This window comes from Procambarus clarkii, chromosome 70 (assembly GCF_040958095.1).
Source record: "Procambarus clarkii isolate CNS0578487 chromosome 70, FALCON_Pclarkii_2.0, whole genome shotgun sequence".
NCBI lineage: Eukaryota > Metazoa > Arthropoda > Malacostraca > Decapoda > Cambaridae > Procambarus > Procambarus clarkii.
The window spans coordinates 16,819,866-16,835,369 of record NC_091219.1 but is presented as its reverse complement, the minus strand read 5'-3'; the positions used below and the strand labels follow the sequence as shown (position 1 = coordinate 16,835,369).

Sequence of the window (15,504 nt, the reverse complement as noted above, 5' to 3'; positions counted from 1 at the left end):
ACACACACAAACAGATAGAATATTTTGTAGAAGATAGACAGACTACAGGACGACCTGGACAAACAGCAGGAATGGTCTAGAAAATAGCTACTAAAGTTCAACTCAGGAAAGTGTAAAGTAATGAAATTAGGCAAAGAGAGCAGAAGGCTGAACACAAGGTACCATCTGGGAGGTGATATCCTGCAAAAGTCAAATAGAGAGACAGATCTGCGGGTTGATATCACACCGAACCTGTCCCCAGAGGCCCACATTAAAAGGATATCATCAGGGGCATATGCTAGGTTGGCCAACATAAGAACTGCCTTTAGAAACTTGTGCAAGGAATCGTTCAGGACCTGGGAGAGAACCCAGTGAACACTAGAGGGGGAGAGAACCCAGGGAACACTAGAGGGAGAGAGAACCCAGGGAACACTAGAGGGAGAGAGAACCCAGGGAACACTAGAGGGAGAGAGAACCCAGGGAACACTAGAGGGAGAGAGAACCCAGGGAACACTAGAGGGGGAGAGAACCCAGGGAACACTAGAGGGAGAGAGAACCCAGGGAACACTAGAGGGAGAGAGAACCCAGGGAACACTAGAGGGAGAGAGAACCCAGGGAACACTAGAGGGAGAGAGAACCCAGGGAACACTAGAGGGAGAGAGAACCCAGGGAACACTAGAGGGAGAGAGAACCCAGGGAACACTAGAGGGGGAGAGAACCCAGGGAACACTAGAGGGAGAGAGAACCCAGGGAACACTAGAGGGAGAGAGAACCCAGGGAACACTAGAGGGAGAGAGAACCCAGGGAACACTAGAGGGGGAGAGAACCCAGGGAACACTAGAGGGAGAGAGAACCCAGGGAACACTAGAGGAGAGCGGTATAGAGGTGGTCCGGAACAAGAGGTGGCTGATGGTCCCAGTAGGTCAGTACACACCTGTACACACCTGTACACGTAAGGAAGGGACAATAAATGACGCCGAGAGAGCACCAAGCCAGTGTGATTATATATCACTTACGTCTTAAACGTAAGCACCATTACAAACATCAGAGAGAGAGAGTCTGCGAGAGTGAACACACTGACCAACATAACATTGCAAAACGCTGACCAATTTAAGCGTAACAAGCTTGACCTATCGTCACCAAGCGTAACTGTGCCAGACCTAATCACACTGTGTAAATACAAACTCCACCTTTACCAATCCTAATATATCCAGACTTTACCTAATTTACCAACTTAATTGATCGGTTATGTGTCGGAGCCTGTTTGGCAGGGTGAGTGGTGCACGGGGTAGGTGGTGCACGGGGTAGGTGGTGCACGGGGTAGGTGGTGCACGGGGTAGGTGGTGCACGGGGTAGGTGGTGCACGGGGTAGGTGGTGCACGGGGTAGGTGGTGCACGGTGTAGTGGTGCACGGTGTAGTGGTGCACGGGGTAGTGGTGCTCGGTGTCTTCTGCTCACCTGACTCGGGGTAATTTAGCTTGGGGGGGGGGGGCGGACAGGTGCGGGGCGCCACGGGGCTGGCGGCCCCCACTGCCTCTATCACTCTCATTGTCAGGGACACGAACCCTGGTAGACTTACCAAGTTGCATCTAGGCGAATGACTGACACTTACCAGGATGTGACCCACAACAGTAGACTAACTCCCAGCTACCTATCACCTGCTAGTACAACAGAGGCATCATGTTATTTGTATTATTATTCTGTACTTCGAAAGTACAGCAGGAAGCATCAGGTGTAAGAAAACGTGCCCAACCGTCACTAGGGATTCACAATCCCCTGTGAATATGCCGTGGCTAACCGTCATATTAAAAAAGAGAGAGTGAATATGTGTAAACAAATCGAGACTACTAAGTTTGAAGCACTTGCAGCCTCAATGATTAGGCTGAAAATGTGTGTAGTCACCAAAGTTGTGGTGAGCGGGATGCAACATATTCTGAAGCCTCGCGCCGTGGAATGCTGTTGACAATTTGTCCTCCTAATATCTGTTGCTTTCATCATCACAATATGACAAAAGGGTGACCGAGGGCTGCTGGGAGTACGTGTGTACTGAACACAAAACTTGTATATTAACAAGAAATATTCATCTGAAATATAGACTGACATACAGAAATGTGATTTCCCAGCGGACGACAATGGTGAACTGGCTCCAGTGTTACAATACCTCCTTAATATGCAGAGTGCGCATAATGGGCGGGGAAATGTGTGCCTACATATTTGTGCACTTGCGAGTATACATAGCTGCTTTTGTCTGAGTTGCAGGTGAATGCATGTGTTCCAGTTGGTATAGATGGCTGGTCCTTATGTTGTTTGTCCTGTATATGTTACTCCAGTCCCAGGCACCTTCAGTCCATTCCCAGGCACCTTCAGTCCATTCCCAGGCACCTTCACTCCATTCCCAGGCACCTTCACTCCTTATATTTTAGACTGTCAGTTATCCTTCGGGTGTGAGAAATAACTGGGAGTTAAACATAAGAGATGAGAATTAAGGGAATAGTGAAGGTGAGTGAAGTCAGCAGAAGAGAGTGGAAGTCAGACATCGCGATGTTTACGACTTCCCGACCAGTTAACGTCGAGGCCTCATGGCCGCGTTTTTGTTATTCTTCAGAACACGGAGTGCAGTCAGTCTCCCCTCTCTCTCTCTCTCTCTCTCTCTCTCTCTGTCTGTCTGTCTGTCTGTCTGTCTGTCTGTCTGTCTGTCTGTCTGTCTGTCTGTCTGTCTCTCTCTCTCTCTCTCTCTCTCTCTCTCTCTCTCTCTCTCTCTCTCTCTCCTTCCTCTCCTCTCTCTCCTTCCTCTCCTATCTCTCCTTCCTCTCCTCTCTCTCCTTCCTCTCCTCTCTCTCTCTTGATTTTCCTACTAATAACACAAAGCTTATATATATATATATATATATATATATATATATATATATATATATATATATATATATATATATATATATATATATGCAACAATGATCACAAAAACACTGATCCAAGTATGCAGAATAACCACATATGAAAAATAGAAAATGCTTAACGCGTTTTCGGCTAATTCGCCTTCATCAGAGCAAAGTAGAAACTCTACTCTACTCTACTTGATTCTACTTTGCTCTGATGAAGGCGAATTAGCCGAAAACGCGTTAAGCATTTTCTATTTTTCATATGTGGTTATTCTGCATATATATATATATATATATATATATATATATATATATGTCGTACCTAGTAGCCAGAACTCACTTTTTGGCTTACTATGCAAGGCCCGATTTGCCTAATAAGCCAAGTTTTCATGAATTAATTGTTTTTCGACTACCTAACCTACCTAACCTAACCTAACCTAACTTTTTCGGCTACCTAACCAAACCTAACCTATAAAGATAGGTTAGGTTAGGTTAGGTAGGGTTGGTTAGGTTCGGTCATATATCTACGTTAATTTTAACTCCAATAAAAAAAATTGACCTCATACATAATGAAATGGGTAGCTTTATCATTTCATAAGAAAAAAATTTGAAAAAATATATTAATTCAGAAAAACTTGGGTTATTAGGCAAATCGGGCCTTGCATAGTAGGCCAAAAAGTGAGTTCTGGCTACTAGGTACGACATATATATATATATATATATATATATATATATATATATATATGCAGAATAACCACATATGAAAAATAGAAAATGCTTAACGCGTTTTCGGCTAATTCGCCTTCATCAGAGCAAAGTAGAATCAAGTAGAGTAGAGTAGAGTTTCTACTTTGCTCTGATGAAGGCGAATTAGCCGAAAACGCGTTAAGCATTTTCTATTTTTCATATGTGGTTATTCTGCATACTTGGATCAGTGTTTTTGTGATCATTGTTGCATATATATATATATATATATATATATATATATATATATATATATATATATATATATATATATATATAATATAATATAATATAATATAATACACGGGTTGTGTATTATATATATATATATATATATATATATATATATATATATATATTAAATAACCGGCCAGGGGTTTGGTAGGCTTAACATGCACTGGACCGTTGTTTATGAGGACGACCTGGTATATGACGTCCCGTTCTCACTAACGTTGTCATTCTCACCAAATGCTCGTTAATCCAGCCGCCAAACACCCCGTTTAGAAATGAAAACTGTTTATATACGACTCACAACTGATGACGTTCGAATATTTCTCGAACAGTGTTTCGCTGACGACATGTGTTCTAATATCACAACTGACTAAATGCTTCGCCAACGTACTACAAATACAAATAATCGGAAACAGAACTTAAACGCCTACATAAACTTACCTTTCGTCTAACTATAGACAAAGTACTAATATATCGTCAGCGAAGCACAGTTCGAACGTCATCAGTTTTGAGTCGTGAGTAAAGCCTGTCCATTCATAAACAAGGTGGTTGACGGGTGCATGATATCACTTTTGGCCGTCGCTGATGAGGGCGGGCTATTAAAGTCAGCTTGGTACTTGAGGCGCTAATCCCAGTTATACTCGGATTAGTTATATAGTTTGGAATATATGCATAAAAAAGGTTGAGAAAAGTAGCACCAACAACATATGATTTTCTCTCCCTTAATTTGTCAGTATTTAGTTCTATTCGTGGTGAACCCGACAAGTGGTGATGCAACTTGGCAACATGCAGTGTGAAGCCTCGTGGAGTGTGAAGCCTCGTGCAGTGTGAAGCCTCGTGCAGTGTGAAGCCTCGTGCAGTGTGAAGCCTCGTGCAGTGTGAAGCCTCATGCAGTGTGAAGCCTCATGCTCAGTGGCAGTACTCCACCACATATGTACCTCACCTCTCTTTCACTGTAGTAAAGACCATCTTTAGTGGTGAATTTGTGTTCGTTACACTCCCATCAATTTCTTTTCTGGCATTAGCTGTGTAACTACCTTAATAGCTTGCTAAAGACAATTAATTAGTTTCACAATATTCCAGCCAACTTGCTTCCCAATTTGACCCTTTTTAATTTCGCACAAGCATCCTTCCGGTGTTGGGTACCAGGCGGCAGGCGATGTTGACGTGTTACATAATGTGGTGAGGGAGGTCAGGGCGGCGCTTGCCACACACCAACCAGCCAGTGAAAGGCTCTCGCTCCTCACTACTGCTCCCTCACCAATATTAAGCAGGCTCTGGGCCAGGCTGCTGGCTTATTTTGTTAGCTTTGGTTTAGCAATTGTCATGTTTTATTTAAATTTATAAATATATACTGAGTAATTACTAAAAATAAATAAGCTAGGGGTTGCAGAGTAATATAACATATCAAAATTAAAGCCATGTTAAATATTAATTTAGATATCATGTTAAGAACGTACTGTTATATTCTTTTGATGATATTTCACTACAGGGTTGTAACCCAGTTACAGTGGTGCGGGGTAGTTTATGTCTGTGGGATGAATGTATTTGTGGGCTATACTGTTGTGAAGATGGTGATGAGTACGGGCGAGGCGGCCGTGCTGGTCTGGTGGCCTGATCTTACAGACATCCACCAGGGCTGAGGGCTCACCATTCCCACGCCTCCACCCTCCTCGCCTCAGGGGCGGAGGTAGAGAGCCCTCCTCGCCTCAGGGGCGGAGGTAGAGAGCCCTCCTCGCCTCAGGGGCGGAGGTAGAGAGCCCTCCTCGCCGCAGGGGCGGAGGTAGAGAGCCCTCCTCGCCTCAGGGGCGGAGGTAGAGAGCCCTCCTCGCCTCAGGGGCGGAGGTAGAGAGCCCTCCTCGCCTCAGGGGCGGAGGTAGAGAGCCCTCCTCGCCTCAGGGGCGGAGGTAGAGACTAATGTTCCCTGTAACTCCACATACTTCCCGTCACCTAGCCTCCCGCCCTCTGTCCTCATTACGTTTATGAGTAAATTGCGACATTCTTCTACATTTTGTTTCTTATCATTTCTAGTTTTCGCTTCCATATCTTCTTAAATTGGAAAATGTTATTTTCATTTTAAGTTTTCAAATTATAATTTGGTGCTTACGTAACTGTATCTGCGCTGAACGAGCTCTAGCTCTAGGGCCCCGCCACCCTTGTACTATACCCTGGCGCTGTTATACTTCCCGACCTTTTGATATAAGCTTACGTATGGTGCTTATGTTGTTATATTGGTGTGTGTCTTATGTTGCTTCTGGCGTTATGTGCACTGCTTGCAGCGCCAGTGTCTGCGTCATGTGCTGTGTTGTGTCATGCAATATTGGGTGTCATGCAGTGTGAGGGTGTCGTGAGGGTGTCCGGCATGGCTGACACTAAGCTAGCGTGCGGCACAATTCGGTACAAGTGTGGTATAAACAGTTATACAGGTACAGTGATGAGTGTGTGGGGTTGTTGCCTGAGGTTCAGCTGCTGGGAAGCAGGCCGGGCTATGGTGAGCCCCTAGTACACACCTGCCACAGCACACGTGCGGGTGTGGGGAGTGTAAACAATGCTGTTGTACACACGTGAGAGGCAGAAACCCGAGTACGGCTACATTGATCAAGGCATACACCATAATAACAAGTTGTGGGGACACCCGGGGAGGGCTGGCGTGACATGGGGACACCCGGTGGAGTGCTGGCATGACATGGGGACACCCGGGTGAGTGCTGTCATGACATGGGGACACCCGGGTGAGGGCTGTCATGACATGGGGACACCCGGGGGAGGGCTGTCATGACATGGGGACACCCGGGGGAGGGCTGTCATGACATGGGGACACCCGGGGGAGGGCTGGCATGACATGGGGACACCCAGGAGAGGGCTGGCGTGCCACCATCTCATGCATACACATATTAGGCCAGCATGTGCTGGTAATACTGAACAGGAGAAGGGAATATAACAGTAACAGGCTCATGTGTTAATACTGCCGCGATTTAGTCATTATAATTTTTGTCGGTGGAAAACTGTAAATTGAGAGTATGAGCTGTGGTGGTGTGGCTCACCCTTGTAGCCACGCCTCGTATAGTCTCCACTACATGCTGCAGCTGTGTTGACTATAGAGGGCAGGCAGGAGCAACGTGCAACTGTAACACCACACTACTATTTTTAATGTGGAAAAACTATTGGTATTACTATATCGATGAACGTAATAGTTCTGGAGTTTCTTCCAGTTGGGGAGTTGAACAGTGTGGTATAGCGGTGTGTTGCCTCCCAGGGAACCTAGTTATCCCTTCCTTATCAGTCTTAAAAACAATATACAGTCACCCCCCCACAGTGTGGGGAGCAGGGGGGGGGGTAGAGATCAGTGCCACAAGGTGAGAGATGGTCGCTGATGCGGGGAGGGAAAGGTGGGCGCCACACCTGTCTACCCCTCGCGCCACACCTGTCTACCCCTCGCGCCAGACAGGTTGGTAAACGCTGGGTTGAAGCATGGAGGCCAACACGAGATGAATGCCATATGAGAACCAGCCAAACACGCACCGAAATTACGACGTTGGTACAACGTTCGAACAAGTTTTAACACCACCTATAACCAGTTATAACAACCAATATAGCAAGTTGTAACAACGTTCTAATACGTCATAAACACGTTAAGCCAAGATGTAACAACTTTATTACAAGTTGTAACAAGCGGAAAATAGAGACAGTTTCGGTTTGTGTTTCCAGGGGAAAGACCATAATTAGTAATGTTCTTGTTAAAAGTGTGTTAGTGTGTTGAAGGGAAAGGGCGAGACGGAGAGAGACGAGAAAATGGGAGGAAGAAGGTGGGGGGGGGGGGATAAGTAGGAAGATTTGCTATTGTTATTTAATTGGCCAGGAGGAGGAAGGAGAGGAGGGCGGAGAGCCAGCCTCCCTCCCGCCATCTCCGCCACAGCTGATCACGACTCACTCAGCTGTTGAAATCACTCTCAACAAGTTTTCATATTTACTCAAGTTAACACGTGGGGAAACAACTCCAGGAATTGACATTTGGGTTGTCTTAACAATTCCCAATTTAAGATATACTTGACAAATTTCTGTAGCTATAAAACAATTAAATGAAGCAAATATGTGCGTTTATTAATATTTTATTTTTTATTGTTCGTAATACTGCATTATGATCTATAGCCTGGTCACCTGATGGCCAAACTTCAATAATCAGAAAAAAAAATCATTTTTTTGGCATAGGTTACACGGTGTCTTACACGATACGACTATAGCATGCATATTATAGTAGCGGACTTGCAGTGTTGCTGTTGCATCATTATTGAAAACTAAGGTATTGGCTGAGGTGCCCAGCAGGAGCCGAGCACCGTCTTGTGGCCACACTAACGGGGTCGGCGGCACCCTGCACTCCCAAGGTCTAGCGTCGCCGGTCTTTCACTCCTCCTTCACTCTGCTTTTACACTTGTTGAAAGGGATTTGACGGCAAGTTTTAGTGTTACAATTGGTAGTGAGGCACGGTAGAGTAAGGTGGGGACCGGGGCGTGTGGTGACAGTCAGTGCTTGACGGTGTGTTGAGGCTGCTTGTGCGGCTGGCAGCAGGGCAGGCCGTTTACCGCCATGTTCGTGACGGCGGGATACGGCAACAAACACGAATCGAATATTGCTCTTATTGACTAGTGTCATCAGTATATATGGACGTGTGTGTCAGGTGTGGGATGTTTATGGCATAAGGGCAGGTGTTGGAGTGTGGTGCGAGAGTGAGGTCAGCAGGTAATTGTTGAAGTGTGTGAGGAAGGAGCGAGGGTGGGTGTGGCCTCCCCCCGGAGCAGCGGGTGGTGGCAGGATGAGGAAGGCGGGCCTACGGCAGGCACAGTGTGACCCCGTCAGTGTTGACGAGAGCACGCCACTGTGCCCTACCACCCGCCACACGCACCCTCCGCACACGCATGAAAACATCCACCGGTCAATGATGGCTGATAAAAGTCCAGGAAAGCCTCCTTCCTCCGGGAACGACGACGACCGCAGTCGCCCTGAGAAGCACAAGCGGTCGCTCCTTAACAAGGTGTCCTTCTTCGAGCAGGTCTGGTGGGGGCGAAACAGGTCGCCTTCGTTAGAGAGGAAGGCGCCACCATCAGCTGAACGCAGGAGATCCCCTTCAGTAGAGCGTGGAGAAGAAGCCTTACCTGACGAGGCTGATGCCGGCCCCAAGAAGGAGAAGCGCCCCCGGCGGGAGAGCGCCAGCCCGGGTAGGGATACGCCCCAGGGACACCGCGGCGCCTCCGCCAAGAGTGACGAGGAGTGGGAGTGGGTGGAGGACGAGACGACCTCCACCTTGGCAGAAGACATCGAGCGTCGCCTCGAGGAAAGACGACGTATGAGGTCGGGAAGCATGACCCCGACCCGAGAGTGGGCTCAGCTCCGCCGGAGCACCGATGATGACAAGACTTGTGGCGAGCGAAGAGGATCAACCCCTGAGCCCTGGGAGTCTACCTTCTCTGCTAAGGAAAGTTCCTTGGCTGAAGAGATCGAGCGTCGACTGGAGCACCATCGTCAGGAGGTGCTGCAGAAACTGTCGTCGCCGGTGAAGGAGTGGCCTCAGCTCCGTCGCTCCCCCGCCACGAGGTCCAGCCGCGGCACAACACCAGAGAGACAGACGCCCGACCTCGGCGCCACATCCACCAGCAGGAGACGCACCACTAGCGGCGACAACACCAGCCGCCGCGAGAGAAGTGCTTCCCCTGGTCGACACACTGTGGTGCGAGAGGTGGTGACCAGCGCTGAGCGTGGAGACGGCGTCACCACACACACCACCACTCTCTGGGACACCGGGGCTGGCAAGCCACACGTAGAAACACGCACCACCACTGACGATCTTCAGGAGGAAGATCCCAGCAGCGTTGGGCGTGACGGATACACACGTGTGGAGGAAGAGCAATACGAGAGCCGTGAACGTGGCGAGCGGAAGAGGTACAACCGCGTGGTAGTTCGCCGCAGTCTTGACAGAGCTGTCACTACCTCGCCGGAACCTATGGAGCAGGAGCTGGTCTCGCCACGACTGACAAGTCCCCCACCAGACACCACGACACAGTCCCGCGACACCCGCAGCAGGACTCCCTCGGAACCCAAGTCACGTTTACGCTCACGAACGCCCTCAGTTGAACGTATCCTGGAGGTAGAGGAAGAAGACACAACGACTGTGTCCTTTGGTTCCTCCACTGATCCTAGAGTCGAGGGCCAGCGACGAGATACTTACGACAGCAGTGTAACCCTCGAACACTCCCCAGGCAAAGTCCAGGGCTCAGACGAGAGTCCGACTGAGTCTGGCAGGGAGTCGAGGAGTCCTGAAGGTGGTCTTACTATGGAGGCTGTGAGCACGGTACAATGGGAGGGTGGCGGTACTAAGAACGAGGTGCGACGGTACAGCAGTAAGGTAAAGATCCGCGACAGGGATCCCGCATATACCAAGTACGTCCTCACCTCGCGTACCACCTCCCGCGACTCCCTCTTCTCCAGCCCTAGCAGCGAGGACGCCCCCAGCTGGGACGGCAGCGCCCCAGCTTGGGCCTCGCGCACCGGACATCAGGACGAGGACGAGGAAGACAACACCCCCAGCGTCTTCCGCTTGCGTTCTCACCAATACCAGGAGCACATCTCTACCCTGAAAGGTCAGCACATCACGTTTATGGTTATCATTGGGGAAGGGGGGGGGGGGTTATAAGCACTAAGACTGGCACCGGACACTACCCGTCCACTACCAGCAGTGGACACTACCCGTCCACTACCAGCAGTGGACACTACCCGTCCACTACCAGCAGTGGACACTACCCGTCCACTACCAGCAGTGGACACTACCCGTCCACTACCAGCAGTGGACACTACCCGTCCACTACCAGCAGTGGACACTACCCGTCCACTACCAGCAGTGGACACTACCCGTCCACTACCAGCAGTGGACGCCGAGGTGCGGCGAAGAACATAATGTATTACTTTCCTTAACTTCATTTTTCTTATTTTGTAAACCAATCCAGTTCAATTACTGTATTTCCAAAGACGTGTTTGACCTAACGGCTATATCTTTACCTTAAAACCAAAGTTTTATATTAAGATCCCTAGCTTTTATATTAAAACTGCTTAAAAATACAAATAAACAAATTTAAGTAAAAAAAAAATTATATATAAAAATAAAATAAAATATTAAATTTTATATTAAAACTAAAAATTATATTTTTTATCTTCAAACTATTGCCTCAAACGCCTCCATTCACACCAAAAGAATTGTTGCCTCTTGCCCTAATAACCTCCCGCTCCCGCAATAATGAATGAGGATTGTTTTGGTAATTAAAGTCATCTACAGTGTTTGATAATGTGAGGCCAGCCACCCTGTAACTCCAGCGCCTGCTCTCTTACCCGGCCGGACCCTGAACCTGTCATCTGCAGCAAATGATGGAGGATTGTTTTAATGAGGCTTCCCTGGGCCAAATGCGTGACAGTAGATTGCAAGACAATGACGCGCATTTTCTTGAATGAAAGTCCACGCACCTGTCACAGCTGCTCGACACTTTCCTGCACTGGCGGTCAAGGTCGTTTAACTGTTATGGGCCAAGAGATGCTCTGTTAACCCTGTGACCTCTTGTGTTATCTGCGTATACCGTTATCCGTTACCTTTGTACCCTGTGAACTCTTCTGTTACCTTTGTACCCTGTGACCTCTGTCTTACCTGTGTTTTCCGTTTTCTGAAATTTATATATATATATATAAATGTCAAGTTATACACTATACAAGTATCTTCCAACTATATATGTCGGTCATTGCGGAGCCTGACATTAGCGGGTGTGCGAGGCAGTAGTTAAACTCAACCCCAAAAAATGATAGTAGATCAGAAAGTAAAATAATTGTAGAGGGGGGGGGGGGAGGAGGGGATTACGGGAGTTCAAAGAGAAGACTTAACGCCAGGCGGGCGGGCGGGTAACTCACTCTAATGGCGCCATTATTTTGGTGTTATGTTCTCTAGTCATGTGTTCTCTTTGTTGTGTGTGTGTGTGTGCGGCTGTGTATATGTGTGTGTGTGTGTGTACTCATCTATTTGTACTCGCCTATTTGTGCTTGCGGTGGTTGAGTTTTGGCTCTTTGGTCCCGCCTCTCAACTGTCAATCAACTGGTGTACAGATTCCTCAGCCTACTGGGCTCTATCATATCTACACTTGAAACTGTGTATGGAGTCAGCCTCCACCACATCACTGCCTAATGCATTCCACCTGTTAACTACTGTGACACTGAAAAAGTTCTTTCTAACGTCCCTGTGGCTCATGTGGGTACTCAGTTTCCACATGTGTCCATTTGTTCGCGTCCCACCAGTGTTGAATAGTTTATCATTGTCTACCCGGTCGATTCCCCTGAGGATTTTGTAGGTAGTGAGCATGTCTCCCCTTATTCTTCTGTCTTCCAGTGTCGTAAGGTGTATTTCCCGCAGCCTTTCCTCGTAACTCATCCCTCATAGTTCTGGGACTAGTCTAGTGGCATATCTTTGAACTTTTTCCAGCTTCGTCTTGTGCTTGACAAGGTACGGGCTCCATGCTGGGGCCGCATACTCCAGGATTGGTCTTACATATGTGGTATACAAGGATCTGAACGATTCCTTACACAGGTTCCTGAACGCTGTTCTGATGTTAACCAGCCTCGCATATGCCGCAGACGTAATTCTTTTTATGTGGGCTTTAGGAGACAGGTTTTGTGTGATATCAACTCCTTGATCTTTCTCTCTGTCCGTTTCATTAAGTACTTCATTTCCTATTCTGTATCCTGTGTGTGGCCTAGGATAAGGATACACATAAGGATATGTGTGTGTGTGTGTGTGTGCGTGTGTGTGGTCAGCTTGAGTGAGCGTTATGCTCTCTTGTGTAAGTGCTCTTTTTGCGTTGTGTGAAAATGGTCATGTTTTTGTACGTGCACTGTTGTTATTGTTAAGTTTTTCGTGCGCTTCTGTGAGTGTTTTATTTTAATTCTTTTCTGTGAGTGTTCTGTGTATATGTTTTGTGAGAGTTGTCTTGTGGTGGAGTCAATGAGTGGCTCTGAGAGAGGGAAGATGGGATGAGTGGTGGGAGGAGAATAGGAGATATTGGATGAGGAGAGGCGTGGGGGAGGATGTCTGGGAGAAGGAAGGGGATAGAGAGAGGCAGGCACGCATGCACTCACATGCAGAGGCACTAAAAGAGACAGCCTGAAATACAGAAGAAAAAAGTTACAGCTAAAGGGGAATATAGACAAAAGACAGAGAGAGAGAGAGAAGGAAGATGAGAGATACATGGAGAGAGGAGAGAGAGAGAGAGAGAGAGAAGGAAGATGAGAGATACATGGAGAGAGGAGAGAGAGAGAGAGAGAGAGAGAGAGATACATGGAGAGAGAGAGAGAGAGAGAGAGGGGGGGGGAAGCAGACTGGACACAAGCTAACTGGGAGCGGGGTCGCAGGTAGGACACAGGTATGCCCGCGGTGTGTTGCCAGGCGCCTTCCTCTGCGAGTGGGCGGCGATGGCCACTAGGGTGGGGGAGAGTGGGTGGTAGAAGCACAATGTTGGTGGTGGGGGAGGGTGGGGACTGTATACGACTGGCAGCGGAGGAGGCTCTGGGGAGTTGGGGTGACATGGGAGTGAGGAGGGGAAGGTATGGGGGGGAATAGGAGTAGGATGATTGGGAGGGGGATAGGTGGGCTTATGGAATTGCAAGTATGCACACACACACACACACACACACACACACACACACACACACACACACACACACAGTTCAATACTCGCTGAATTATTAAACTATCACATTGAAAGAGTGGGAAAGTAAACACAGGCTAAGGGCTGGGCTGGAGGTCCTCTCACCCGCCAGGGCTCTTGAGGACGTCACCCGCCAGGGCTCTTGAGGACGTCACCCGCCAGGGCTCTTGAGGACGTCACCCGCCAGGGCTCTTGAGGACGTCACCCGCCAGGGCTCTTGAGGACGTCACCCACCAGGGCTCTTGAGGACGTCACCCGCCAGGGCTCTTGAGGACGTCACCCACCAGGGCTCTTGAGGACGTCACCCACCAGGGCTCTTGAGGACGTCATCCGCCAGGGCTCTTGAGGACGTCACCCACCAGGGCTCTTGAGGACGTCACCCACCAGGGCTCTTGAGGACGTCACCCACCAGGGCTCTTGAGGACGTCACCCGCCAGGGCTCTTGAGGACGTCACCCGCCAGGGCTCTTGAGGACGTCACCCGCCAGGGCTCTTGAGGACGTCACCCACCAGGGCTCTTGAGGACGTCACCCACCAGGGCTCTTGAGGACGTCATCCGCCAGGGCTCTTGAGGACGTCATCCGCCAGGGCTCTTGAGGACGTCACCCACCAGGGCTCTTGAGGACGTCACCCACCAGGGCTCTTGAGGACGTCACCCACCAGGGCTCTTGAGGACGTCACCAGCCAGGGCTCTTGAGGACGTCACCCGCCAGGGCTCTTGAGGACGTCACCCGCCAGGGCTCTTGAGGACGTCACCCACCAGGGCTCTTGAGGACGTCATCTGCCAGGGCTCTTGAGGACGTCACCCGCCAGGGCTCTTGAGGACGTCACCCGCCAGGGCTCTTGAGGACGTCACCCGCCAGGGCTCTTGAGGACGTCACCCGCCAGGGCTCTTGAGGACGTCACCCGCCAGGGCTCTCTTGAGGACGTCACCCGCCAGGGCTCTCTTGAGGACGTCACCCGCCAGGGCTCTTGAGGACGTCACCCGCCAGGGCTCTTGAGGACGTCACCCGCCAGGGCTCTTGAAGACGTCACCCGCCAGGGCTCTTGAGGACGTCACCCGCCAGGGCTCTTGAGGACGTCACCCGCCAGGGCTCTTGAAGATGTCACCCGCCAGGGCTCTTGAGGACGTCACCCGCCAGGGCTCTTGAGGACGTCACCCGCCAGGGCTCTTGAAGACGTCACCCGCTTACTGAAGACTCTGAAAGTATCCTGCAGCCTTGAACAACTTTTCAGATTAAAGTTAAGATGCATTGTATATGAACTGAGAATTAAAGCATATCTCTTGAAAGGTAAAGATGAAAAGAAAGTTAGTAAGTTAAGGATGGAGGACGCTTGGGCTAGAATGTGAAAGTTGAAAGTTGGAAAAATGGGGTAAAGAAAAATGAAAGTTTAGGTGAATTCATCAGAGAGAGAGAGAGAGAGAGAGAGAGAGAATGAGGAATTATCAGGGAAAGCGCCAAGCCATGACGACTATATAACACTGGGAAGGGATCAGCACAAGGATTTGGGATGGGACGGGGAAAAGGAATGGTGCCCAACCACTTGACAGGGAGAGAGAGAGACTCAAAAATGATAATGAGATAAGATGATTTCGTTTAGAATTTAGATAATACGACTATAAAGAGACAGAGTGGGACCATGCGGGACCATGGGGGACCATGCGGGACCATGGGGGACCATGCGGGACCATGCGGGACCATGGGGGACCATGTGGGACCATGCGGGACCATGGGGGGACCATGCGGGACCATGGGGGACCATGGGGGACCATGCGGGACCATGCGGGACCATGCGGGACCATGTGGGACCATGCGGGACCATGGGGGACCATGCGGGACCATGCGGGACCATGCGGGAGCGCTGCAGTAGACCGGGTTAATAATTATCCCAGTCGTCGCGGCATGCCATACTGCAAGGCGCAAGCCACTGAGGCCCGCTGAGG

General features: G+C 49.3%; 1 protein-coding gene across 6 annotated transcripts in view; it reads left to right on the top strand.

The window, feature by feature from the left end:
- The first annotated feature begins 8,419 nt into the window (after positions 1–8,419).
- Positions 8,420–15,504, top strand: part of LOC123775278 (uncharacterized) — a 477,428-nt gene continuing 470,343 nt past the window's right edge. For all 6 annotated transcript variants that reach the window (XM_069311593.1, XM_069311592.1, XM_069311596.1 and 3 more), the window contains exon 1: positions 8,420–10,464. In XM_069311593.1, coding sequence (XP_069167694.1) covers positions 8,643–10,464 — 1,822 coding nt within the window. In that variant the 5' untranslated portion in view covers positions 8,420–8,642. The remainder of the gene's footprint in view (positions 10,465–15,504) is intronic.